Source organism: Astatotilapia calliptera, chromosome 6 (genome assembly GCF_964374335.1).
Source record: "Astatotilapia calliptera chromosome 6, fAstCal68.1, whole genome shotgun sequence".
Taxonomy (NCBI): domain Eukaryota; kingdom Metazoa; phylum Chordata; class Actinopteri; order Cichliformes; family Cichlidae; genus Astatotilapia; species Astatotilapia calliptera.
The window spans coordinates 8456447-8480973 of NC_137427.1; the positions used below are offsets into that span (position 1 = coordinate 8456447).

Here is a 24527-nt window from a genome sequence, read left to right on the forward strand (position 1 = left end):
TGCAGGACACTGGCCCTCGAGGCCTGGAGTTGGCCAAGCCTGATCTACACAGACAGCATGCTAACACAAAGCTAGCCAAGAACCCAGCGCAGCCCCGGCACAGGAGTCAGACTCTGAACTTCAACAGGTAACAAACAGATGAGCAGTCAGGCTGCAGCCTCTATTTCTACCTGAAAAATGTTCTGTACAATATATTACCTTTTTTGAGTAATGACCCCAATGGTGATCACAATAAAGAGGGGAAATACCTCCAACATGAACAAACATTTGACCCACAACATGTCATTAATTTGCATGAATGTCTTTGATATGCTGCTTAGCGATGGTGTTTACTATCAAAGTAAAGAGAATAAGAGAATCGATAATGAATCGGAATCACTAAATTCTTATCATTTCGCTTCTGTAGTTCTCATTGGCTCTGCTCATTTCATTTCTGACCTCATTCTGACCAAAATTTCAAATAATGCATTAAGTGTATCTGCAAGTAGTCTCCAAAATGCTCATCTCAAGAACACAGCTCTGGCTGTGTGCACAGAAGCCCCGCCGACCTGCTGTTCAAGCCTTCTGTTTTTTGGAAGGCAAAACAGGTTATGGTAGACCATGATAAACTGGGAGGCCTGCACCAAGACCAAGCACAAGGTAAATAAGGTTTATTTTGAACTGTTGGTCATGCAAAGCTACCCTAATAGAGTCCAAGAACATAGTTATGGAACTGGAAATGAGCATATTAGGTCCCTTTTAAGGACTTTCTAGCTCTTAGATTAAAAGGCATCATTTACTATTAACTTCATGTAGATATTTCAGGCTCTGATTAAGGCATTTATGTGTTGATGCATGTACTAGCTAGTTAACGTCTCTGCTCAACATTCATTATGTTGTCCCCGATTAGCAGGATTAAGAACCCAGTTTTAGCCATGGTAGCACATCAAAGTGGACCTAGCTGCAGCAGCTCAGTCTTAATCGCTAGTACAGATCAAACTCTAATACTAACCCTTGACTTGGTTGGGCTCCTGCAAAACATTTGTATGATTGCATAACTGGTCTCATGAGAGGTAAAGATATAACTGTTCCTGTTCACATACCAGAAAATCCAGAACATGAGGGTTAAATTAACTGTACGTCAGACTTCCATATAATTAAAGAGGAATTTCGTGGATTTTATTGAATCTGTCGAAGAACTTAGTATTTCCATGTAAGTTTATAAAAAGTTACAAACAGGCTTTTGTACAAAATTACATCACTTCAGTATCATGCTCTGGAAATTAAATCCATTTACAGAGTGGAAACTTGCAATTACAATAAATGATTTTAAAATGAATATCTCTCATTTTAAAATATGTTCATGCACCAAACCCTCTCTCTTTTTTGGTTTGTTTTTGTTTTTTGAGGTTTTACCAAAGCCTCAGAATCTCTGTGATCTTTTATGCAACTAAAAATACTGTCAATATTAATGCTTTGTTGTGGATCACATTAGGTCAGCAGTGGTTTTTTATAACTTTGTTTACAAAGCAGTGCAGATTCATTGCTGAATGTGTATGCTTAAGCATGTGTTGTAGATGCTGGTAAGTGTGTGAGGTTGTGAGTCTGTTTGTCTTCCCTGAGGGTATGCAGTACACAACATTCTATATATTTGTTAGATGGAGGGAGAGGAAGCTTCTTAATGTGATGATGAACTCCATCATCTGACATAATCAGGATGAATCAGTGCACCGTGTTACATAAGCAGATCCCCATCCTTACCTCACCCTTACCCAGATTAGAAACACAGCAGACACAGCCGCCTACAGCCTGCTGATACCTGCCTGCAGCCTGGAGGACTGACGTGATAACAGAACACTGACATCTAGAGGTCAAATGCTGATATCAAACATAGTGCTTTCTCTCTCTTGGAAAATGAAAAATGTGTTTTCACTTTCTTTGAAAACCCCAAATGACTTGAAACGGACAATTCTTCCTAATCTTGCTGTAAAGCAAACAATATTTAAGGGCAGGGGTATAAAACATTCAGCCCACTGGAGGGTCCAGTTTGATGTGCTAATGACTGAAAAATGCAGTTTTGCAGTACTGACAAGGACATAAATCGTGGCCTGTTGTGCAAAAAGAGTAGTAAAGTAACTAATAAACCATTAAACAAAAAAATATATATATCATTGCTGACAAATATCATAGTATTTCTCAATAATTTTGAAGTCCCAGCTTTATGGTTTTGTGATTTATTTGTATTTATTTTTTATTTATTTATTTTTAAATCAGGCTCGACTGACCAACAGTTTTACATAATTAAAAGTCTTTATTGTTGGAATTAAAACATCTTAAAAATTCTTAACACAACAATGCTAACAACGCTCTTTTGAAACAAAAATATTTTACAAATAATATAGTATCTTCTGCTGTTGTAAAAGATCGTGACAATAAATATGTTGCTTATTTTTTAATGACAATAGAGAGCTCAGAAAAATACAGATTATTTACAGCTTTAGCAAATGCTTATTTTTAAATAAAAATATGTTTTAAAAAAATAAACCAATATTAGTTTGCTTCACATATAATTTAAGTCATATTTCTATTACCATTTTGGACACACCAGCTCATGGGTATGGGTCAGTGTTTCTCTTTCTGACTGCATGATGTTTAACTGTTGTGTCACATCAGTTTTGTGGTCCTTTTAAACTGTATAGAACCCAGTGTAATAGATTTATAGTTATCAGATACTTTGTAAGGACATAAAATCATACTGCAGTGCAGTATTCTTTCTTTCCCTTGCACAAAAAGGGGGAATTAAAAAAATAAAATAAAATTAAACATTGATATTTGCACTTGGCCAAAATCTGCCAAATATCAGTACTTCATCTTGCTTTGCCTGTAAGGGGAACAGAATTTGAGATGACTATATCATCTCAGTGCTGACATAATTAAGCATGGCTAATAAGCACTCGTGGCTTTCTTCGTAAGCTGTGAGTTCTTGTCATCTTGTAACCAATGCTACAAACACTTTTAGGTCTTTTGTTAGTGTTTAAGTCCACTGTCTGTAAACCCACAGTGTGTACAGTGTTTGTAAAAGCGGCTCTTATAGCTTTAGACATGCTTATTTTACAAAGGTTGTCTTCTTCTGGTTGACATGCTGCCAGGTTAAGTTAGGACTTTGATTTAAGGTATATGGTAACTGTTGTGCTCAGATATGTAGATGTGATGGTTAAAGGGTACCCAATATTATCTGTCTATCTAATATTGTCTGTCAACAATGGTGGATGCTCATGTTAAATAAGGCTAAGGTTTCACGTATTGAGGTCAGTGTACGTGTGAGTAATCCTATCAGCTAAATGTTCAGGTGTCAGACTTTCAGTTTCTACAAGTTCTTTTGTACGATGTCACAGAGGTAGATATCTCTAAAACGGTCATCTTAGCACAAAAGCCCCACACGAGCAGCCAGTCATGGTAAAGCTGGCTTCTTTGAGATAAAATATGTGTAATAGAGAGAGACAAAGGAGATAAACTTGCTACAGTGCCTGCAGCAAGTCCCCTGCTCCATCTTTTTTCTGTGGAGTACTTCTCTAATTACCAGTTCTTCAGTTTTCAATTAGATTTTGAGTTAGACCTATCTCATTTGTTTTGTAAGTATACCAAAAACATCTACACCAGATGACTTTTGAGGTCCTACATTCAGACAAAATTTGTCTACTTTTTAATTAAAATGTCCTATAATGGCAGAGGTGTAGATTGGTGTATATGCGAGAGCGTTAGTTGTGTCTCTTCATGTGCAGAGCCAGGTGGTCTGAGCGAGAGAAGGCTCTCTGACAGAGCATACACTGGTACGGTTTCTGACCCGTGTGCTTGCGGTAGTGACGTGTCAGCTCATCCGAGCGGGCAAATTTCCAGCTGCAGCCCTCCCATGAACAGTGGTAAGGCTTTTCACCTGATAAAAGATAATAAAGCAGATAGCAGTTTTTAAAAAAAGCATCATTTAAACCATGAGTTAAGATCAGTTGTTTCTGTTGTTGGTTACCTGTGTGGGTGCGGAGGTGAGCCTTGAGGTGCGAGCTCTTGGTGTAGGTCTTGCTGCAGCCGGGGTATTCACAGCTGTGGATGGCTGGTCTCTTTTTCCCCGTAGCTCTTCTGCCACGCTTCCCTTCCAACCCACTAGGGGGCACCTGTTGGCCAACCAGCAGAGGCTGCTGGTGCAGGGGCAAATGCCCCTGGCTGTGGTTGTAGTCACAGTAAAGGCTGGCAGTGTGGTTAAAGTGGGGCAAGTAGCGGTAGTGTCGAGGGTCAGGAGTCACAGGCTGAGGTCGGATGAACCTGTTTTCAGGGATGGCCACCACGGGAGGCTGTTGCTGTTGGTGGTGGTGGTGATAGTAGGGGTTGAAGTCCCATGATGCAACCTTACTGAGGCTTCCTCTGCTGTGTCTTTCAACACTTCCTCCTTGGGAGAAGTCAAACTGATTTACATTATGCACATTAGAAAATAAAGTTCGACCTGTTTGATCGTCATTAAAACTACGCTGGTACAGCTCTGGCTGGACTGTGGTGGTTTCAGCAGGGGACATGAGCTCAGCCATGAGGCTGCCGCTGTTCATCTGTAGACTCTCCTGTCCTGATGGGTCCTTAAGCACACTCGTCTCTTGGTATGCAGTGTTTGGGTCAAACTGCGGAAGCAGTTGGTTGCTGTTGTTGAGAGAGGGGCTAGGGTCGGGGGAAGGGCTGCGCCACTCTGACAGCAGAAACTCAATGTCCCATGATGCTTGGCTGTCATCATCCAGGAGCTCCTCTGCCATTTGTTCAGAGACCTGCAGTTGCTCAGAGCTCTTTGGTGACAGTTTAGTGCTTGGGGAGTCCAAAGGGAGAGACCCATCTGACTTACACACCTGTTGGAGAGAATTTTAAGATCATGAAAACCAAGAACATCCTTAAATGTTCACAGAGGGTATTTTCCAAATATACAAACAAACTAGATTACTTATTTTGTTTACCTCAGAATAACCAAATAATAATATAAGCCCATAATAAATTCAGCTGAATTTCATCGAATGAGTAGATTTTCTTAGCATTTGCACCAGTGAGTCAAGCTTCTTGCTTAGGGCCACAAAGCGCCTAATCTGATTTAAAACGGACCACTGCTGCGTAATAACCACTGTGAGATGGTTTGAGAAAACTATGTGCAATTTCAATAATATGTCTCAGTTTTTCTATGTGCAGACAGACTTCTGTTATCACATGTACATTACAATTTGTAGATCACAATGGATCTGCAAAGCCACAAATCCTCAAGTGTAGAGTATTTTTGAACTTCAACAATATTATTTTTAGTTCTGTATAAAAAGAACAGCTTCCGTCTCAACATACTTCTATCTTTATGGACATTTCCACTCTGTTCTGTTACAAATTTGAATTATTAATGACTGTTATTCAATTGTAAAACTTTCAGACTTTGCAAAGTCACTGTTCTTTATTACTGATTTAATTTAGTTTAGTTTCTTTCACATAATAGTAAAAAAAAAATTTCAGATTGCCAGAAATAACAAAAAAAATGCATTAATTTCTGCCCACTGTGGTAATAGATGCTGGTGGCTCTCACACACGTGTATTATTCTAATACAAATCCAAAGCTATCATTAAAGATATTCAATAAATTATTTATTAAGCCAACAGTTTTGCTCCCTGCAGACTTTCTTTACATTGTGATTTCATTGCTTTTTCATATAAAGCAGCACAATCCACAATACAATAAGTGAACTCAATTGGAACAACAGCAAAATTTTACAAAAAGCTACCAAGTGTAAATAAGATTTCATTTAACTTCATCTTGAAACTGTATGCAGTATATTTTTAGAGCCCTTTAGAACAAACAAAAAAACTTACAAGTCATTTTGGTAGCAGTTTAATTTTGAGCATTATTCCGTCACTTTTGTAGTAAAAGCAGACACATAAATATTAAATGGTCACACTACATGAAAGGTGAGTCACTATATTTCGCTAAAAGAATCAAATATTTGAAGTGAACATGCTACTTACTTTCATATTGTCAGTGGAGTGAGAGAGGTTGGAGAAGGAGCTGAAGGAAGGGAGCACAGCCTGGGTAACAGCCATCAAGCAGTCTGATATGGCAACAGGTGTAACAAGAACAGGAAAGTTTCTCTTTTCTTTTGGATACTTCTGTATTTTATTTTTTTTTTACATGCCCACCTCACCCTCAGCTAACAGGAAGTCAGACTCCAGCTCACCAGGCCTCTCATCCCAGTTACAGTCCACTCAGTGCAAACAGGCCACAGAGAACTGCCTCCTTTTCGTCATTGCTTGCCTGCTATCTCTCCCTCCTCTCTCTTGTCTATCTCTGTCAGCTGCAAGTCTAACTTCAAATCTCTCGTTTTCATGTAGGTTTTGACCGTTAGGAGGTGGAGCATACGTGTAAATTACTTCTCTGGTTCCTTTAAGACCGGTCATTTATAAACCCTAAGAAACTCTACTATCTGACCTCAGCACACTGTCTTCCTGTTGTGTGGGATTCAGAGCAATAAAACCTGAAAAAACATTGAGCGTCAGGCTGTCCTCTCACCTTTTACATGTGAGGAAAGACCAAACAACCTTCGCTTTTGCTGCAATTAAAAGCTAAAATTTGATGAATCATTATCAGTGAAATGGTCACTGACGTGAATATGCTCAACAATCATTTTACACTCATGTTTTTAAAATTCTTAAAGTACGTTTTTACAGATGTTTATTTCACAGAGGAAAAAGTTGGGATCAAATAGCAACACACACATTTTTTTAAGGCTTCACAGGGAGTCAAATGATGATGAGGATTAAAGCAATAGTTGTTAACTGTTTACGCATTAAACACGAAAGAAACATTTTTGGTTTGTCACTGGAAACGTTTATTTTGTAAGTAGAATATGTCAAAAAGGGAAAGGGGGAAACTGTTTTACAAAATTAAACAATAAATTAATATAAATTTGCGTATGTGAGTTTTAATTTGTATCATTTGGCATTTGTGTAGCACTGCACGTTTCTGACAGTGTACATCAGGTATTTCAGGGAAACAAAATCATGCTAATGATGTAGAGCTAAAATGTATCAAATATGATACACTAGCCTTAACAGGATTAAACAGCTGCTCCATCAAAACTGAACGAGTAGTTTTAAAATGATACACAAAATAATAAAATCATGATAATTAGATGGTAACAGTCACTGCAAATAGTTGCAAATAAATTAAAAAAAGGGGATAAATAATGCTGAAAACATCTTCTAAGTTTACTGAACTACCATCCATACTTTTGAATGTCTACACAAATGCCTTTAAAGTGCAGTAAAATTAAGCCTGTAGACAAATGGCGCACACTCAGTTATTTTTCATTCACAAGTAAACAGATCATTGGCTGTTATCAGATGAAAGGCCGCTATCTATTTAAGCACGCTTTGGCACAAAGTCCAAACTGTGTGGGCACACATACAGAGACGTTTTATGCACGTTTAATGTTGATAGACATGTTAATTGAAAAAAGAAAGCATACATGATTTGAAAAAGCAGCTTGCATACTTTTAATATGATTGTGTAAATACCTAAAAACAGGTGACTGGCATATAAACATATACTAAAACAAATAATGGCTATGTAGTAATTTTAATTGTTTGACTCTACAGCAGAAAGTGAACCTCTTCTTCTGTTTTTGCTGCTTACAGTTTAACACACTTGTGCACACAGGTTGTGTCTGTATTCCCAGCGAGGACGTGTGACTTCTGAGAAGACCTATGTGTGAAAGGTGATTATATTCGGGCTGCTGTTTATCTGCAGACATTCAGCAAATGCAGGCTGCTGTATTTCCACAGATAATGATGCCCTGACTGCTGCTGACCCCCGATGACTTGCCCGCCACTGATAAAGACTCTCTCTTGAGAGTCTTCCGAGTGACGACTACACATAAGACATTCACTATGCAGGTTGAAAAAATATGCAATGATCGACTGCTTTATAGACACATTGAATCGTACATGTACAATGACAATAAAGGGCCATTCTATTCTATTAAACAAGTTCAATTTAGGCTGTTTATTTGTCACTTTCAAAGGCATTGACTGAAAATGCATTTGTTTGAGTCTCACGATTGGTAATTAGTTTGCGTTACTCTTAATTATTTTTTTGAAATCCCTTGTAGTTTTGATGATATAATGTCAATATCTTAGGGATCCATATGAGTGTTTTGTTCTATAAAAATGGTATTTAGCTATTAATTAGCTAGTAATTCCTGACTTCCTCTCTGTATATATATTTTAACAGAATAAAAAATGTTTAATAGACTCTTGGTGACAAAACTAAAATAAATGAAAATAAAATCAATAACTGATGGAAGCCATTAAAACGGTAATAAAAAATAATAATCTGTCTCCCTCTAGTGGCCATAGTTGACACTGCACCACTGTCTTGAAACCATTGGTAAGCGTAAAATATCTTTTAAAAAAGATTTTAAAAACGTGGAGTCTTATAGTAATAATTTTCTGTCTTTCCCTCTTTTTTTCCTTTTTTTAAAAACATATTTCAGTGAGTTAAAACAGGGCTTTTGTTATTTAGTTGCTATAGCAACATAGTGTTACTGCCGTCTTCCTGAGTTTGAAGTTGGTCTCCTTTTTTAAAGACTGGCCTTTCCTTAAAAAACAACGAGGTAAGCTTTAATAATGTTATTAGTGTTTAATATTAGATTATTAATATAATATTTAGTTACAATATTTGTCTCGTAGATTAACGGGTTTTTTTCCGAAGCTTTAGGTCGTGTTGAAGTCATTCATAGATCACAGCGATGAAGTTCACGTTAAATTCAGGAATAACAGCATCATAAATTGAACTAAAACAATGGTTTTCTGGGTTGTAATTTGTGTGTTTTAGTTTGCAGATGGAAACTTCCTCACAGGCTTCAGCTAGCAGGGGATTGTGGAACAGCCCCAGAGCCACACAGTTCAGCAAGGAGACCCAGGACATGCTGAGATGTAAGCTGTGCTCCAAAAAATCTGAGCTCACTAAAGAAACATTAATAAAAACCTTAAATTTTGCTCTAGCATATTCTAGCATGCATACATGATGATATCAGTGCAGCAGTTTGAACTAGAAATACAGTGTTGACAGGCTGGAATCAGCCCGCCACAGACTGCCCAGCTTTGTTCAACCTTGATGTGTTGATAGTTTTGAATTACTTACTACGTCTTCAAGCAGTTCCTCCAAAGGTTTCAGGCATGTTGGAGTTAAAACCTCAGATAAATTGTCCTGGGTCAGAGGGAAGTTGGGGTTTCCAGATTTGAATATACCCACCAGTGCCTTTCACTCTGAGTGTGAGGCACTTCAGTGTCGTTGTCAGTCCTGTAAACACACCATGTGAGCTTTTCGTGGTCAGAACATTTGTTCTTCATTTTGCATGTCCTCAAATTTTATGAAGATATGAGAGATTTTCAGCATGGTCTCAGAATTTATGATCCCGCTATAGAGCTGTGTCTGTGTTTCATTTACCGTTGCTGAGGCCTGTGCTGTGTACTCTTATTGTTCTGTTTCTGTGCTCAGTGTTGAAGCAGGAATCAAGGGTCACCAGCCTCAAGAGAAAACAGATCAACAATCAGCCAAAGAGTAAGTTTGTTAAAGGTCTGATACTGTCTCATGGAGTATTTTCTTATATTTATACTTAAGATATAGTTGTAAGTTAATAACAATATTCCACTCTGTACATATGACCTGTTGCTAAATACCATCATGATTTTGGCCCTTATGGTGCCATATACTGTTACTATTGGACTTCAGATTGATTTAACACTCGGGCATGATGTGCTGAGAGCAGGTGTACCTGATATGGTTGCCTAAATTATGTGGTTCACGTTGTAACTCCCACCTGCTGTTCAAATCTGTTTGTAAGGAGCAGACACCCAGGGTCTGGATTGGGGGACAGAGATCTAGGCAGAGATGCCCAGATCTGCCTCCTCCCAGCCACCACCTCTTATTCCAAGGCATTCCCTGGCAAGCCAAGTGACACAATGTCCATAGCTTGTCTGTTCCGGGTCTCTTCCCAGACACTACCAAAACACCTCTCCGTCCTATTCAGATGCCCAATCTTCCTCAGCTGACTCCTTCTAGTGTGGAGAAGCTATGTTTATACTCTGTACCCCTGTCAAATGATCGAGAACCTCGGCCTAGCCCAGTTCACTGTTCAGTTTCTTTAAACTGTGAATCATGCAAAGCTTGTCGGGAAGAGTCCCACACTTCAAATATGGGGTTTGAAAAAAAGCATCCACAATTAGCAACGCTTCATTTTTTGTAAACAAAAAACTTTTGCTGCTGTAAAATTTTCTCCTTCAGATGAAACAGCTTTGCCTTTCACCTCTGATCCGGCACAGTCTTCTCCTGGTAAATCTGTCCAGAAACACTGGCCAGTCCACACTCAGAAACGCACCGCCAAGGCATGTCGGTCTGGGAACAGCTACGAGAGAGAAAAGTTTCGTCCTGGTCCAACACGTACGTTCTTGAAACTGACATAAATTTCAGTTTATGTGTATATTGCATGTCATCGATCCCTTCAATTTTCCCCATTTCTTTCCTTTTCTTCTTCATTTATTCCATTTTCTGCACTCTGAGAAAAAGTCAGGCTCTGTTTTTCGGAACTTTTTCTTCATGTCACCCAAGGAGACCTAGAGAAAGAGAAGAGGAAGCTTCAGAACATCTTTGCACATGGGACCGAGCAGCCCGAAGCGGGATCTTCTCAGAAGCCTCCTCAACATCAGAGCTCAGAAATACCAAAGAAGATTGATCGCTATCAGGAAGGTGAGGCTGACTGCAGAGCAAAACAATGAGGTGGAGCGGTTACACCAGCATCATATTTGAATCTTAAAGGGACAGTTTAACCCCCAATTTTTCCTCTTGCCTGTAGCGCTGTTTATCAATCTAAATTCTTTTATTGGGAGTTGTTTTGTAGATTTCAGCTCCAGAAATGTCTGCCTTCTAGATTGTAATAGAAGTGCATGGAACCTTGGGGTGTTTTTAGTGCAACAAAAGATACATTTGAAAAACGGAAATTTGTTTTTGTAGGGAATATTTTCTGAGCCTTATGACAAGATCAATGTGCTCACTGACCCTCAGAGTAAGAACACGTTCTGTTTTTCCTGCAGTTCTGAATGAAATACAGGAAAGACAACAGTTTCTGGAAGACATGGCCTCCCTGGGTCAGGAGAAAGATTATATCAACATCATCAACACTGAGATATCTCAGGTAAACGTGCTTTCAGCCACTATTATGTTCATTTAGTATTGTATTTTAATATATATATATATTTCAGTGACGAGACAGATCAGTAGCAGTTTAAATTGAACTAAGATATGATCAGATTCACTTAAATGTATCCTGGCTCTAATAACAGAAATTACGAGAATTGGAGATAATGGAAAAATCCCACGTTCCCACATCTGATACAAACGCAGAGAGGACAGAAAATGCAGCCAACAAAGAAGACTGACTGTTGTCTTTGACTGGGCGGTCTGCTTCTCTTCAAGCAAGCGACATACCTTCAGTCAGAGCAGAGACACACACGCACGCCAGTGAATACAACACACATCTACCCAACTGTGTGAATTTCTTTTATTCCTCTGCCTCCCAGTGTCAGTATTTCACACAGTCCTGCTGCCGTTTTAGGACAATGTACAAGATGACAAAAATGTGGTGGCACAGAAGCCCTTTGTTTCAGCTGGACAGGAAGTTAGGCACAGAGCAGAAACAGACAACAGACACAGCCACACAAGACAAATACATCATCTAAGAGACGAGAACACGAACAGAATGAGTAAACGCGTTTACATTAGCTCGAACTAACGATGTATGCAATAAAATAAATGGCACTCGATATAAACTAAGGCAAAACACACACGCACAAAAAGGCATAGTAAAATATAAATTAATGATTGCATACCTCAGGTCCATCCTTCGATAGTTAAAACCGTTATAAACTGGGCTTTTGCTACAGTTGATAAAATACTGTATATTTTCTTCTTCTGAAATTCAATATTGCATCTGTTACCTTCCATAATAAAAGGACACCTATCCTGCTTTTCCTTGGAAAATGAATAAGTCCCGTTTAAAACTAACCGGCAGTTTGTTTTTTGTCTGCAGTTCGTTACTCGTCTAATTTTCTCCTCCAGTCTAACCCACTTATAAATACTATATCTATGTTTGTGTAATGCTTTGATGACAAGCACCAACACAATTGTAAAACTACTACTGAAGAAACTAAAATACACACAAACACAAATAAAATATGTGTATATATAGCAGCTAGAAGTCTTTGATTGAGCTTTTCAAGAGTAGATGCTGCAGTTTCAAGCAAGTTTCATCGGGAAAAAAACAACAAAAAAGACAAACTTATTGCTACTAGTACCATGGGCTCAACCCAAACATGATATAAAACCTCAAATACGTGCACCTTTGAAGGAGCAAAGGAGACCACTACTCAAGAGGGTGTAAGTAAAACTAAAAACTCAAGGATATCAGGGATCAACGTAAGCTGATATATCACATCTTTGCTGAAGGCCTATAGAGCAGAGTCACTGTGCAATGCAGGGATGTTAAAGCAAAAAGTAATCAGTGCAGTAATACAGAAACCCACCCAACATGCCACTAGTTTGAATATTCAGAGCCTAAACTTTTTAAAGCACTTGCTGTCAGACACTAAAAGGCAACTGAAAATAGTCACTGAATGAGTCTTGGTGCTTAAAAACTGTTTGAGGAGATGTCATAATCTTCTATCAAAATTCTTTAGTCTTCTTAAAATAGTAGTCCTTCAAATATCCTCTTGAGCTAGACGTGTCCTCTGCTGTTCAGCTCTTCTCCTTACGCGGGCTGGGACTCTTTCCCGGTTCTCCTTTATGGCTCAGACGCTTGAGCACCTTGATGGGTTTAAACTTTGCCCCTTTTTTCTTCTGGTGATCGCTGTCTGGATCCTTCTGAAAGTCTGATGAGGATTAAAATAAGAAATAAAACTGCATTAAAAATTTAAAGGAAGGAAAAGAGTGCCTTCATGAATCTAATGAAACATCATCGCACCTTTTTTCTTCAGCATCTCTTCCATAAGTTTGTCCTCTTCTTCCTCCCTGTGACAGAACCACAGTTAGACTCCTGCCAGTCTCTACACAACACAGATGCACATGAACTGTCTGTACTCGATTACCTCTGCCTGTCCTCGTCCATGCTGTTGACTATTTGGTTGCGCTGTTCAATGATGGTAACCAGCTCAGCCATCAGCTCCTGCTCCCGACTCTTGTCATCCTCGGTCCAGTCTTTCTCTGATGAGAGGAAAGAAGAAATAGAAGAAGCAGAGCATGATTAATAATTTAATCTGTTTTATTTCAGTTACGTACACGTTGTAGGTGTTCACAAGGTTTATAAATTATTGATGCAAAAGCAGAGCAGCATTCACTATAAACTAAATGCACATCCACCATCCTGTCAGGTCAGCAGGGAGTCCTGATTAATAAGTCTTGGAGTGCTGGAGATGCTGACATTTCATTCATTGCACAAACTAACCAAGAGATTCTTAATAATTCAAACTGAAGATTGATTTTTTTTTTTAAGTTCTTTGAGTACTTCAATAATGTAAACAATAATTTTACAGAATATAGTTACTGGGAGCCACTGAAATGAAACTGGATTGGGCATTTAATGGTTTTTACCTTCCTTTACATGTGAGAAAGGCCAGTCTGGATAACGTTCTAACCCAGTTATTATACAGATGGAAATGTCTCAAATACCTGGTTTGTTGAGAAGACACCTCAACTCGTACTCCACATCAGCCTGCCTCTCCTCCAGGTTCTGCTGCTTCGCCCTGCAGAGAGCAACACATTAACCAACAATAAGTTCAAAAATATAACTTCACGCTTACTATTCTGAGCATCTGTCTACAGGGTTTATATGTAAAAATAAAACCAGCCATGACGTTCCAAAACTGTAAAATTTATATCTTACGTGTAGACCAGCTCAGCTTCCCGTCGGACAAGAAGGTGTTTATCATGAATTAGGGTGAACCAGTCCACCAACAAGTGCTCCTCATCTTCATCTAAATGAAGAAAGGGTGAATAACAAATATTAGTACTCCTGTCATTTCTGACAGAGAAGCAGATTTGCTTTTATTACTTAGAAATGACTATTTTAAAAAAACAAAACAGAACAGAAAGCTGGTCTTCACTGGACTTAAAGTGCTGTAATGTGATACCGTTTGGATTGTCTCTGAGCTTCTTCTCCAGCTCCACTCCCCTCTGCTCCAGCTCATCCAGCTGCTTCTCCAGCTGACTCATCTCCCCATGGATGTCCTCAACTGGGATGTATTGATCTGACTGCACCTGGAAGGATGTTTGAATCACATGACTACTACTTCATCTGTTTTACTCTTAAGTGATGATGTCATTTCTGTCGGGTTTATTTCTGTTTTTAATTAGTCCGTTTTTATTTTGGGGGGTTATTTACCTTGCGTTTAATAAGTGGGAAGCCATGACCAGGAGCCGGGGGTCTAGCAGGACGGGGGCCTTTTGGCGGTCTGGTTTTAGAATTGGCAGGAGAGGGCGAAGCTTTTCGGTTGAAGGGGTTCTCTTTACATATCCGCTAAAAAGAGAAAAGATGCAGTTGGATTTTTAGTATGTGCAAAGTGTATTGATATATAAATTGTCTTCTGTTTGGAGGTGGCGCCATTACCTTGTTTTGTGACTGGGTGGCCTCTGAGGCCAGTGGGCTGGGGTTGCTGGGTCGTGGTGGTGGAGGTCGAGGAGCCTTGGTCACTGGGTTGCGACTGGTCTGTGGAGTGGCTGGAGCTGAGCTGGCATTTGCTGGTACTGGAGAAGGGGCGGGGCTTGGAGAAGGCTGACGGAGATGCTCAGTCGAGGAGGAAGAAGGGGAAGGCTTGGAGTCGTTCGGTGAGCAGATGGAAGGCTCGGAGACGCTTTTGGTGAAGTTGTGTTCCTGGTCGCTGCTGCCACCGCCAGCTAAAGGGAGCTGAGAGGAGCTGTAGTCTGAGCCTGAAGACAAACTCTCTGTACTGAGAGCTGGAGAGGGGGAGCAAGAGGAGGACTGAGAATGAGAGAGAGCTGAAGAAGAGAAAAGTTTTTGAAATAATTAAAAAAAAAAAAACAGCAGGGACAGAAGAAATTCAAGAGGAATAAAGTAGTTTGAAATGTTGGAATAAAGCGAGGATAAGGGGAAAGAAAACACAACATTATTTTTAGCATCTATTAGCAACACATCTCTTTTCAACTATTTTTAGTCTGTGACTCTTTAGAATAATTTTTTTTATTATTACTATTTTTATCAGCTGTGTACATAGTTTCCGCTCACCTCTTTTGAAGTGACAACTTGTCTGTTAAATTAGAGGTTGTTTAATTTTACATCAGACAAACTAATCTAGGATTAAAGTGACTAACAACAGCACACACACTTCACACTTCTATACTGCACACATTTTTGAAGATTGGATGCTCAAAGTTGGACAAATGTGCTTTTTATCTATTAAATGGATAAAATGGAAAGTAAGGCACAATATTATAAATCACTGGGTTGTAAACTTCAGTCTTGATCAATGACGATCAGGCTTTGCAACTGAAAATCAAATATGAATTTACTTTTGTCCTGTTACATGTAACTCCATATACCTGGCAGTTTAACTAGAGACATAAATAGAGAGTGAACAAATAAACTGAGGAAATTCTGTTGCACAATAGTGCTTGCACCCCTTGCAGAGCCAATCAACAACAAACACTTTGTCAGTAGTTGCGCATATCTGCCCGAATACATTACCAGGATGGCTCTGAATGGTGACCCTTATGTTACTATGAAAAGTACCATGCACTGCGTGTTCAGTGTCTCTACTATTGTTCAGCATATTTAGACGCATCTGTCTTTTCCAGACACACTAGTTAGCTCATCATCAATCACTTCCTGAGAGCTGTGTTACAAGTTAGAAGCACATTTCCATGGCGAAATGACCTCATTCACGATGAGTCAAGTACTGATAAATTACAAAAATATGGATAAGTGATATAAAGAGTATGCCCCCTGAAAAAGTCAATCCTAGTGCATAATTTTGGGCACAGCCATGTTTCATAAGGGACTCTGCTTTCATTCAGTTTAACTGCACAGTCATATTGGTGTTTTCATCTATAAACTTCAAATTTCTCAGCTGTTTACACTGAGTTTAGAAACCCACTGAATCAGGTGACACTAAAGAAAATGACCTATGTTTCTTTCTGTAATTTCTTTACAAACATTTGATAAAACATCAAATAGTTAAGTTACTGTTTGATACTTGTAAAGCACAAAGGGGATGCTCTTGGTGTTTGTGGTTCTGATAAAACTGACCTTGGTTACCGGTGGGTGGCCGAGGAGCACGAGGTGCAGGCCGTTTCTTGCTCTTGGTGCTTGCAGGACTGACAGAGCGGGATGAACTTCGTTTATTAGTGGGAGTGTCTGCACCCACTGCGTCTGCTGCCTGAGTGATGCTGTACCATGGGTGACTAGACACCACCGTAGCTGGAGGTGCTCCTCCCTCACTCCCTTCTTCCCCATTTCCCTCGTTATTTTCGTCGTCGTCGTCCTCGAACGGGTTGGAGGACTGGGGGGGCGTGCTGGGTCTGGAGCCCTCCCCTTTGAGAGAGGACAAAGAGCCTGTGTTTGGAGGTGTTGCCAGTCCAGCAGGGGGAGGGGGAGGGGCTGGTGCTTTCTTCTTCTTGGGTTCTGACTGAACCAGTGCGAGCCAAGGTGGGTCTTTGGGTTTATGGGTGCCACTGAACAGTGAAACACAGATAGTGATGGAAGGGAGGGTCACACAGAGGAAGACAACAAAGTACATCCACATGGAAGCATGGAGGGTTAAACAATTACAGCACACACTGCAACAACATGACAAACCCTATGGAGGTGTGATTAACGAACGTGAAATGGCATTTAAGATAAATTCAGCTACCTTGCAGGAGACTGTGACCTTCCTCTGGGTTTGGGAGGAAGTGGAAGCTTCTGAGTTTCACCTGTGATATTAGGAAAAGCGTTGAGCATGACTATAAACAAATGATTCTGCTATTTTTAGAAACTTACTGTGCAAAAACTACTTACCGACTGCAGGACCGTCTGCTGTGCGGGAGAGTCGAGCCCGTGGCACAGGGCGAGGTGGAGGGATGGGATCAGAAACCCGGCGGGGTGCAGGCACTGGCCGACCGGTAACCTCAACGTGAGGTGTAGAAGGGAGGTCTCCATTTGCTGTGTGTTTGGCTGGTGTTTGAGTTTCTTCTTCTTCTTTCTCTCCCTCCTCCTCTTCATCGTCGCTCTCATCGAAAGGGTTGGGAGGTGTGGCAGATCGTGGTTTCTCCTCTGCTTCGCTGGTACTGTCTTCATTTGTTTTTTCTAAACCGTCTTTGCTTGTTGTAACGGGAGCGACCGTGACTGAGTCATCGGCTGGAACGTCAGAATCGTTCGTTTCCTGTACTGGAGTCTTTGCCTGGCAGCCATCAGAGGGCGCCGTGTGAGGAACTGTGCTGCGACCGGTCCTAGCAGACTGTCCCGACGCTGGTCTCTTACTAAGATCAGGCTGGCCATTCTGGTTGGATAAAGCATTCCTATTAAGGTGATGTGCACAGACAAGTGCCCCAGAGTTGCTTTCTAATTTGTAGGATCCATGAAGCAGTGTCCTGTGACACTCAGTGCACCTGAGAAAACAAAGAAACAAAAACAGGAAGTGTGACGAAAAATAAACAGTTGTTTTTTGTGACCTGTTTGCAAAAAGGATTCACGCATTATTAATGTATACCAAACACCACCTACAGTAGATATATGAATAGAAAATGTTCAACAGGTGAAACATAAACATTTCTTTCTCACGATGTCACAGGAAACCGGACACACTTGTTCTGACACGATAGCTAATTTTAGCTGTAGTGTGAAGCCTATGTGCAGCTGCTACAACTCAGGGTGAAATATTAACTGTTGTGTCCACCAAAAATATGTGACCAGCTCTTTGAAAAGCTGAACTTCTTGCATCTTCAATCAGAAAAATAGCACCCATATCATAGTAACTATTACTGAAAGTAATCAAAACAAAAAGATTTATAAACAAATAGCTAAGGGGAATTTACTGATATTAAAAGAAATAAAAAATAAAAAGTAATGCAATGGCAAATACAAATAGTAATAACTGTTATAATATGTTATAAATGTGTAATAAGTTGTAATAAATGTTTTCTAATTGACAATTTCTTTTAAAACAAAAAGATAAAGCATCCAGTTCAAGCGTCTTACTCACACACAAATCTGAATCCATCACCCGATAGTGCACAATATCCTCTGTCACAGCTTGACTCAATAATTCGGGTCTTGTCTTATCAAGTTTTTAAATTGTTTGGCGGCCATACCCAGAGGGAGGGAGTAAGCCTTGAGGAGAGGAGGTGAGGACGTACAACACGAGAAATGAGTAGAAAGGGAGCGCTCACTTGAAACAGTTGCGATGGTAGAGCTTGCCGTCCACCAAAAACCTCTGCACCAGGTGGACGTGTTTCTGGCAGGCGGCGCAGGTGCTGCTGAGAGTGCTCCGCTTGACTGCCGCAACCGCTTCGGTGCCTGTCTGCACGGACTGGATCGGCAAGTACATGCGACCGGGGATGTTGTTCGCAGGAAGGGGGACAGGGAGGAGACATCAGGGGAAGGGGGAAGATGGAGAGTAATGGGGGAGGGGGGAGATCATATACGGAGTCAGGATTTGAGGATGTGGATTGTTCATTCTGTTTAGCTAGCTACATCTACTTGGTTATCTTATTTTTGGAGTTCAAGTGAAAACATAATTTGATTGATTAAAAAAGTGTGTTAAAAAAAAAAATCAAAAGAATGAAATGATAAAAAGATGTTTATTAGTAAAAAACAATCCAAACAGCTTTGGTTAGTGGCTCTGGGAGTCACACATTTGGGATACAGTTACTCTTTAGGACTGAGATATTGCATTTTTTTTGTTTGTTTTTTTCTAGGTGTTAAGTAAATATAGGGGTTAGAAGCAGCATATTTCAAAACTTGGCACACAGTGTTAAGAAACTACAACTGTTAGTCTTTTATCCATAGGAGACTGTTAAGAAAGACTGACCTAACAGTTCTCTTTCACCTCCAAGCCCACCCTCCCACCCCCACCCTACTGCCTAGGCTCAGGACCAGAGAGCGGAGGGGGGGTGAGATGTGAGGACGGAGAACAGGAAGAGGAGGGAGTGGAATGAATTTCCATCTGAAGAAGGGAGGAAGGGCAAGTGGGGGAGTGATGAGGAGAAAAGCAGTACATGGGAGTACGGGATGGAGGAAAGGTGTTGAAGGGCATGCGAAAGAAAAGAGAGACAGGATACAGAGGCTATCTTTATAGACTTATTCTACCGCCATTGTTGAGCTTTTTCCCCTGCTGTGCAACACATAGCTCACATAAGGAAGTTGACATAAAAATCCATATTTGGATATTCTACACTTTTGTAGTAAAAATAGCAGATTTACACGATGTAATAACTCCACATAGTACATGCAAAATGATTGTTAAATCTTTCAAGGCTTCAAATGTCATTTCAGTGGGATTATCCACTCCATAACAGGCCATCATAATCAAAGTATTTTGAGTGATCTACAGCTTGCTACCATGCAAACTCTAGTAGACACCATGTCAAGCTCCTAGACGTTAATTAGGCCTAATATTCCCAAACAGATAAAAGAATAAAACGCTTCTCCTGGTGCCAAGTCTTATATACTTACCTCAGTCTTATCTTCCAGAGGAGTTACAGGCCTTTTCTGGGCTGGCTCATTGAGACCAGCAGTACTGAGCCTCTTCATACAAGGAGGGTTTGCTGTGGTAGAGAAACAAGGGGAAGCCAGTTAATGGCTAATTTCTTGTATACATTATTATCACACCCAAAATTTAAGCTGTTGTGCAGTCCAGTTTCTTCTGAGTTATGATGAAATGAGAAATGAAGTGAGACTTTTCATGAATGGCACCACTAAATTAAAGTGACAAATATACCCAGGTACTGGCCCCAACCCTCTAGGTTCATGTCTCCCTATTGGTAAAGTTGACCAAGTTGCATCTGTGGTTTCCCCCCTCTTTATTTTTCATTTATTCAAGTTATCAAACACTGAATGTGTTTGCTCTTTGTTCACTGGCATAGGCAGCAAAGAAAGTGGATGATGATGATGATGATGATATGACCCAATCACAGCACTTAAGAGTTGAAGGTGAAGACAAGAGAGACTAAACCGACATCCAATTAAAAAAAGATTTACTTTTTCCTTTGATGATTGCTACAGTAGTGCATAAAAACAAAACTCTGGAATATTTTTTTAAACCAACCCAACATACATTCTAGTTTGTTTTTTCCTTTACTGTCTTTTGTTTTTTAAACCCGTCAGAGTCCAGCATCTTTGAGTGCAGCTGGGAATAGTAATCTCTGATATGCTCTGACAAGCTGTTTCATGCTGGAGGGAAACCAAAACCTGCTGCAGATAAAGAACTGGTGTATGTGTCACAACACTGAGCTCACCGAGGCTGCAAATAATAATAATAATAATGGATTGGATTTATATAGCGCTTTTCAAGGCACCCAAAGCGCTTTACAATGCCACTATTCATTCACTCTCGCATTCACACACTGGTGGAGGCAAGCTACGGTTGCCACAGCTGCCCTGGGGCAGACTGACAGAAGCGAGGCTGCCATATCGTGCCATCGGCCCCTCTGGCCAACGCCAGTAGGCAGTAGGGTAAAGTGGAACAAGGAGAACAAGGACTACTTTGACAAACTGCAGTTCAAGATCATGGAAAAGGAGTCAATCCAGGGATAAGGAAGATACTGGAGAGACAGCTTTTATATAATCACATTTACCGCAGTTTGTCACAAATGCAAAACATCTCTGCAGGAAACACTCATACCTAAAATATATCACTGAAAAAAAAAGCTTACTGAGTCTGTAATAACATATACATTAACAAGTAAAAGATTATACATGTGTATGTGACAGAATTCACACAGTTGCACGCACCCTGAGACTTGTTGTTGAAGAAGTTGTAATACTGGGACACGTATGTGATGATGCTAAGCCGGTCAGGCACTTTCATAGACACCATGTCTTCTGGGTCCAACAGGGCTGGAATCCCCAGTTCAGTCTCAGCCACTTCAAACGCCTTTCAATGAGGAAAAGAGGATAAGGGGAAAGGAAGTAGAAAGAGCAGGAAACAAAAAGAGATGTTGGCAATGAGACAGGAACCAGTGAGCTTAGATACAAGGCAAAACTTGAGTAAGAGCGAGGTAAACTGACCTCTTTGTTATTAAAGATAAAAACCTTGATAAGCACAAATTTGGTAACAACTCAGCTTGTTCTGTTGTTGAAACCTAATGTGGTATCTTGGTATGACTTCTATCAGTATTTCATTTCTTTATTATTAGGAGTTGTAGTGGAAACTTGTGGGAGTGTGGTCTCTGTATTATTCAGGAGAATGGAAATGATTAGTGGTTAACCTTTCAATGCTTTAAGCACCTACAAAAAAATAAATCCCCTCACTGCACTGAGCCTGCAGGAGAAATCTTATCTCAAGCCGAAATAAATAAAACCAAAACAAGTGGAAAAGCTTGACTGGATGTGTGTGAGAAAGTATGCAGTGAAAAAAACAAAAAAAACAATCCGCCGTTTGCATGATGTTTACATTTATTCCTTTGAGAAAAACCAGCAGTGAGAAAAAAATTCCAGTGAAGAAATGATACTGCAAACAGCATTACATAACAACATACCAGCACGGTTCTGAAACAACAAGGCCTACAAATGCTGCACATCACAATTAAAGTGAAACTAAATCTAAAAATCCCCAAACATGTGGCTTCTAAAAACCAGTCTTAACCTCCCCACACCTACTATTAGATAGTTAAATTGAGAAACCTTATGAACACAAGCACACTCTCTCTCTCTCACTCACACACACACACACACACACACACACACACACACACACACACACACACACACACACACACACACACACACACACACACACACACACACACACACACACACACACACACACACCATCTTGGTCGGCAGCTGCCTCCAAACACGTCATGTATCATTAATACTGTGTGCTGCTCAGTAACATTTAATATCTATTTATTATTATCATCATTATTATTATGCTATTATAGGTATTGATTTTATTGCAGTTATCCACTTCACATGAGTACATGGTGATTCTTTGCAGTGATCCACAGCTAGCAGACTCAGAGTAGTGAGATTTAATGCTGCAGAGGCCTTGAGTCAGATACTATCCAAGTGATGGATCTTTTAACACTTTTCAGCCCAAATCAGGTCAGGAAGACTTTTCTCTTGCATTTTACACTTTGTAAGGCCTAGGATTTTTTATTTTTTGTTATTTTTTTGAGCATGGTGAGCGAGTGAAGTGAAACCAATATAGTTATTTCTGTAGTGGCAACCCAACAACCAAAACAGCTACTTGAGGGAAGCTAAAGTAGTTTCCACCTCGTGCTGAAAAATCTGTGGCTCACCATGACAAATACTCCTAACGTTTTATTTTTGGATTTGAATCTAAAAACAGAGACAAAAACTGGGTGCACTGGATGAATGACAAAAATGAGGTGACACAAAAAGTCTGCAGCTTCCTTCTGGCTCGAATTCTCGTCACCCTGTCATCTATGACTTTCCTAAACAGACCACTCTAAAGTCTGTGACCTAAAGTGTCACCCAAGTGACACATCAACCCTCACCAGGCATCATCAAAAACCTGAAAAAATTGTGTAACACAATAAAAAGAAAAAAAAAAAAAGAAAATGTCTGCAACATTGACATTTGCTACCAATGTAATGTAATCCACAGTGATTCTAAAGGTTAACAATAACTTGAAACCTGCACAGTAGGAGCTCCTAGCTTGAGTCTCCATGTGACAGCAGTAACATCTAAACAGTGATTCAGCATTTAGTGAGTCTATCAGCACCTCCTACATGAAAGGGGACTCAAAAGTCATTCCAGGAGACAATCAACCCCAAATACACTCATGAAACTTACAAATTGATCTTACATGGTCAATCAAACAGAATGCTTTCCACATAATATTCACTCCAGACTAGACGTGACAATTACTTTCTTCCTTTATAAGAATTCTTTATAAGCTTCTCACTTCTCCTAACGCTGCAGGAATTGAAAAACAAAACATTAAAACAACAACAAAGAACTGCCAAAGCTGAGCTCAGACTGAAAGGAGACTTCCATTTCAACCCTCAATGTTCTCCTGGCTTCAAAGCCATGTGGAAAAAAAACAGTCAAGGAAATCAGATTTTTAAAGTTTTAGGCTGTATTTGATGTACTGCTTTACAAAGCTGCAAACTCTGCACTTTTGCACTGAAAAGCTTCACTTCATGGTTTCTCCACAGGCTTATGTCAAGAATTTAGTTTTTTCTGACACAGAGTGCTCTGGCTTCCTCCCTCTGACTCTCTGCCCTTCAGCAGAATTGAGTAAGAGTCTGTCTTCACATCACGCACACACTCCACTTACACCCACAACATCTATGAGGAGTCAAACACATAATATGTTTCTGGCTACACATAAGCTAGGGATTTCCAAATGACTCAGGTTTCAAAATGACATCATTCACCACAGAACAACGTGTGTACAAAACATATAGTTGTAAACGTGACTCACCAGGCGGTTGTTCTCATAGACATTCTCCTTAGTCAGTGAGCCAAAATCTCTGCAATGACAGAAAAAGGTTACAACAACATTTAGGATAAGGCTGAAGATAAGGCAGCCAGCATAGTTCTATAGCAGCCCTGTTTCTACATACAACTTGCTCAACTATTTGCACTCATATTATAGACTATAAGCTATAATCTAAATAGATTATAAGCTATTATTTGCCTGACAGCATAACAAACTGCAGTGGTGAGCAGTTACAGCTCCCACCTACCACTGCTGACAATCTCAAAAACCGGCCTTAAATGATGCCTGATGCCAGAGCAAAAAGAAAGAAGCAGCAGGAGCGATGGGCCGATAATTACAAGGCTCTGCTCTAAAATGCCCAGAGCAGGGATCTAAAGCCAGTTTCTCACCAGTAAACATCCTGCAGTAAAACTGGAAAAAATGTCTGAGGAGCTGTGGGATGAATGTGCATAAGTAAATGTGTGCAGTGGTCTTAGACACAACAGTATGGCAGGGGGAAAAATAAGAAAAACCCACCATGAACCCAATGAGTGCTTGTGGAAACCATGTGGAACTTTCAAGAAGGCAAAATCCTGTGAATGAGCTCCGTGTTGGAGCCACACAAAGTGACCTCTGTTCTCTCTAATCTAATTCCCGTGGCCACAAACGCACCGAGCAGCAACTTTAATATCAGGGCTGTGTCAGCCCGAGTCCCCCGTGTCAGCATAACAGACATTGCCAAAATAAAAAGTGCAGTAACTCAAAAATAACAAAGATTTTACATTTTCATACCTCACAGAAAAAAGAAAAAAAAGAACTGACTGGGACGG

General features: G+C 40.0%; 3 protein-coding genes across 19 annotated transcripts in view; 1 reads left to right on the plus strand and 2 right to left on the minus strand.

Moving 5' to 3' along the window:
* c6h22orf23 (chromosome 6 C22orf23 homolog) overlaps window positions 1-24527 on the plus strand; it is a 26031-nt gene continuing 1504 nt past the window's right edge. Inside the window, exons 1-12 of one of the 14 annotated variants that reach the window (XM_080302343.1) lie at window positions 3-127; window positions 579-639; window positions 7700-7757; window positions 7825-7935; window positions 8389-8428; window positions 8535-8654; window positions 8876-8976; window positions 9542-9604; window positions 10328-10483; window positions 10652-10789; window positions 11134-11234; window positions 11302-12063. In XM_080302343.1, coding sequence (XP_080158469.1) covers window positions 8883-8976; window positions 9542-9604; window positions 10328-10483; window positions 10652-10789; window positions 11134-11234; window positions 11302-11304 — 555 coding nt within the window. In that variant the 5' untranslated portion in view covers window positions 3-127; window positions 579-639; window positions 7700-7757; ... (2 more) ...; window positions 8535-8654; window positions 8876-8882 and the 3' untranslated portion in view covers window positions 11305-12063. Of the gene's footprint in view, window positions 128-535; window positions 640-7699; window positions 7758-7824; window positions 7936-8388; window positions 8429-8534; window positions 8655-8875; window positions 8977-9541; window positions 9605-10327; window positions 10484-10651; window positions 10790-11133; window positions 11235-11301; window positions 12064-13114; window positions 13251-24527 lie in introns of those variants that run through there. The other 13 variants (XM_026170019.2, XM_080302335.1, XM_080302336.1 and 10 more) reach the window with 13 other exon arrangements.
* klf1 (Kruppel like factor 1 (erythroid)) lies at window positions 2271-7487 on the minus strand. The gene is made up of 3 exons (XM_026170015.2): window positions 6010-7487; window positions 4004-4862; window positions 2271-3913 (listed from the first exon to the last, which is right to left on the minus strand). The coding sequence occupies exons 1-3, from the start codon at window positions 6082-6084 to the stop codon at window positions 3738-3740; spliced, it is 1110 nt and encodes a 369-aa protein (XP_026025800.1). The 5' UTR covers window positions 6085-7487; the 3' UTR covers window positions 2271-3737.
* The window catches only part of micall1a (MICAL-like 1a), a 17334-nt gene continuing 4393 nt past the window's right edge, over window positions 11587-24527 (minus strand). For 3 of the 4 annotated variants that reach the window (XM_080302326.1, XM_080302327.1, XM_080302325.1), the window contains 15 exons: window positions 23701-23749; window positions 21039-21180; window positions 19761-19852; window positions 18476-18615; window positions 17106-17695; window positions 16960-17020; window positions 16356-16780; window positions 14700-15088; window positions 14475-14609; window positions 14224-14350; window positions 13977-14067; window positions 13763-13836; window positions 13183-13297; window positions 13059-13105; window positions 11587-12966 (listed from right to left, as the gene is read on the minus strand). In XM_080302326.1, coding sequence (XP_080158452.1) covers window positions 12833-12966; window positions 13059-13105; window positions 13183-13297; window positions 13763-13836; window positions 13977-14067; window positions 14224-14350; window positions 14475-14609; window positions 14700-15088; window positions 16356-16780; window positions 16960-17020; window positions 17106-17695; window positions 18476-18615; window positions 19761-19852; window positions 21039-21180; window positions 23701-23749 — 2611 coding nt within the window. In that variant the 3' untranslated portion in view covers window positions 11587-12832. The remainder of the gene's footprint in view (window positions 12967-13058; window positions 13106-13182; window positions 13298-13762; window positions 13837-13976; window positions 14068-14223; window positions 14351-14474; window positions 14610-14699; window positions 15089-16355; window positions 16781-16959; window positions 17021-17105; window positions 17696-18475; window positions 18616-19760; window positions 19853-21038; window positions 21181-23700; window positions 23750-24527) is intronic. The other variant, XM_080302328.1, reaches the window with a different exon arrangement.

Bases quoted from the DNA above. Each gene is read 5' to 3' on its own strand.
- klf1 (XM_026170015.2), bottom strand. From the start codon at position 6,084: ATGGCTGTTACCCAGGCTGTGCTCCCTTCCTTCAGCTCCTTCTCCAAC. The intron at 4,863-6,009 runs GTAAGTAGCATG...TCTCTCCAACAG, and splicing joins ACTCCACTGACAATATGAAA to GTGTGTAAGTCAGATGGGTC. The intron at 3,914-4,003 runs GTAACCAACAAC...ATCTTTTATCAG, and splicing joins TCACCTCCGCACCCACACAG to GTGAAAAGCCTTACCACTGT.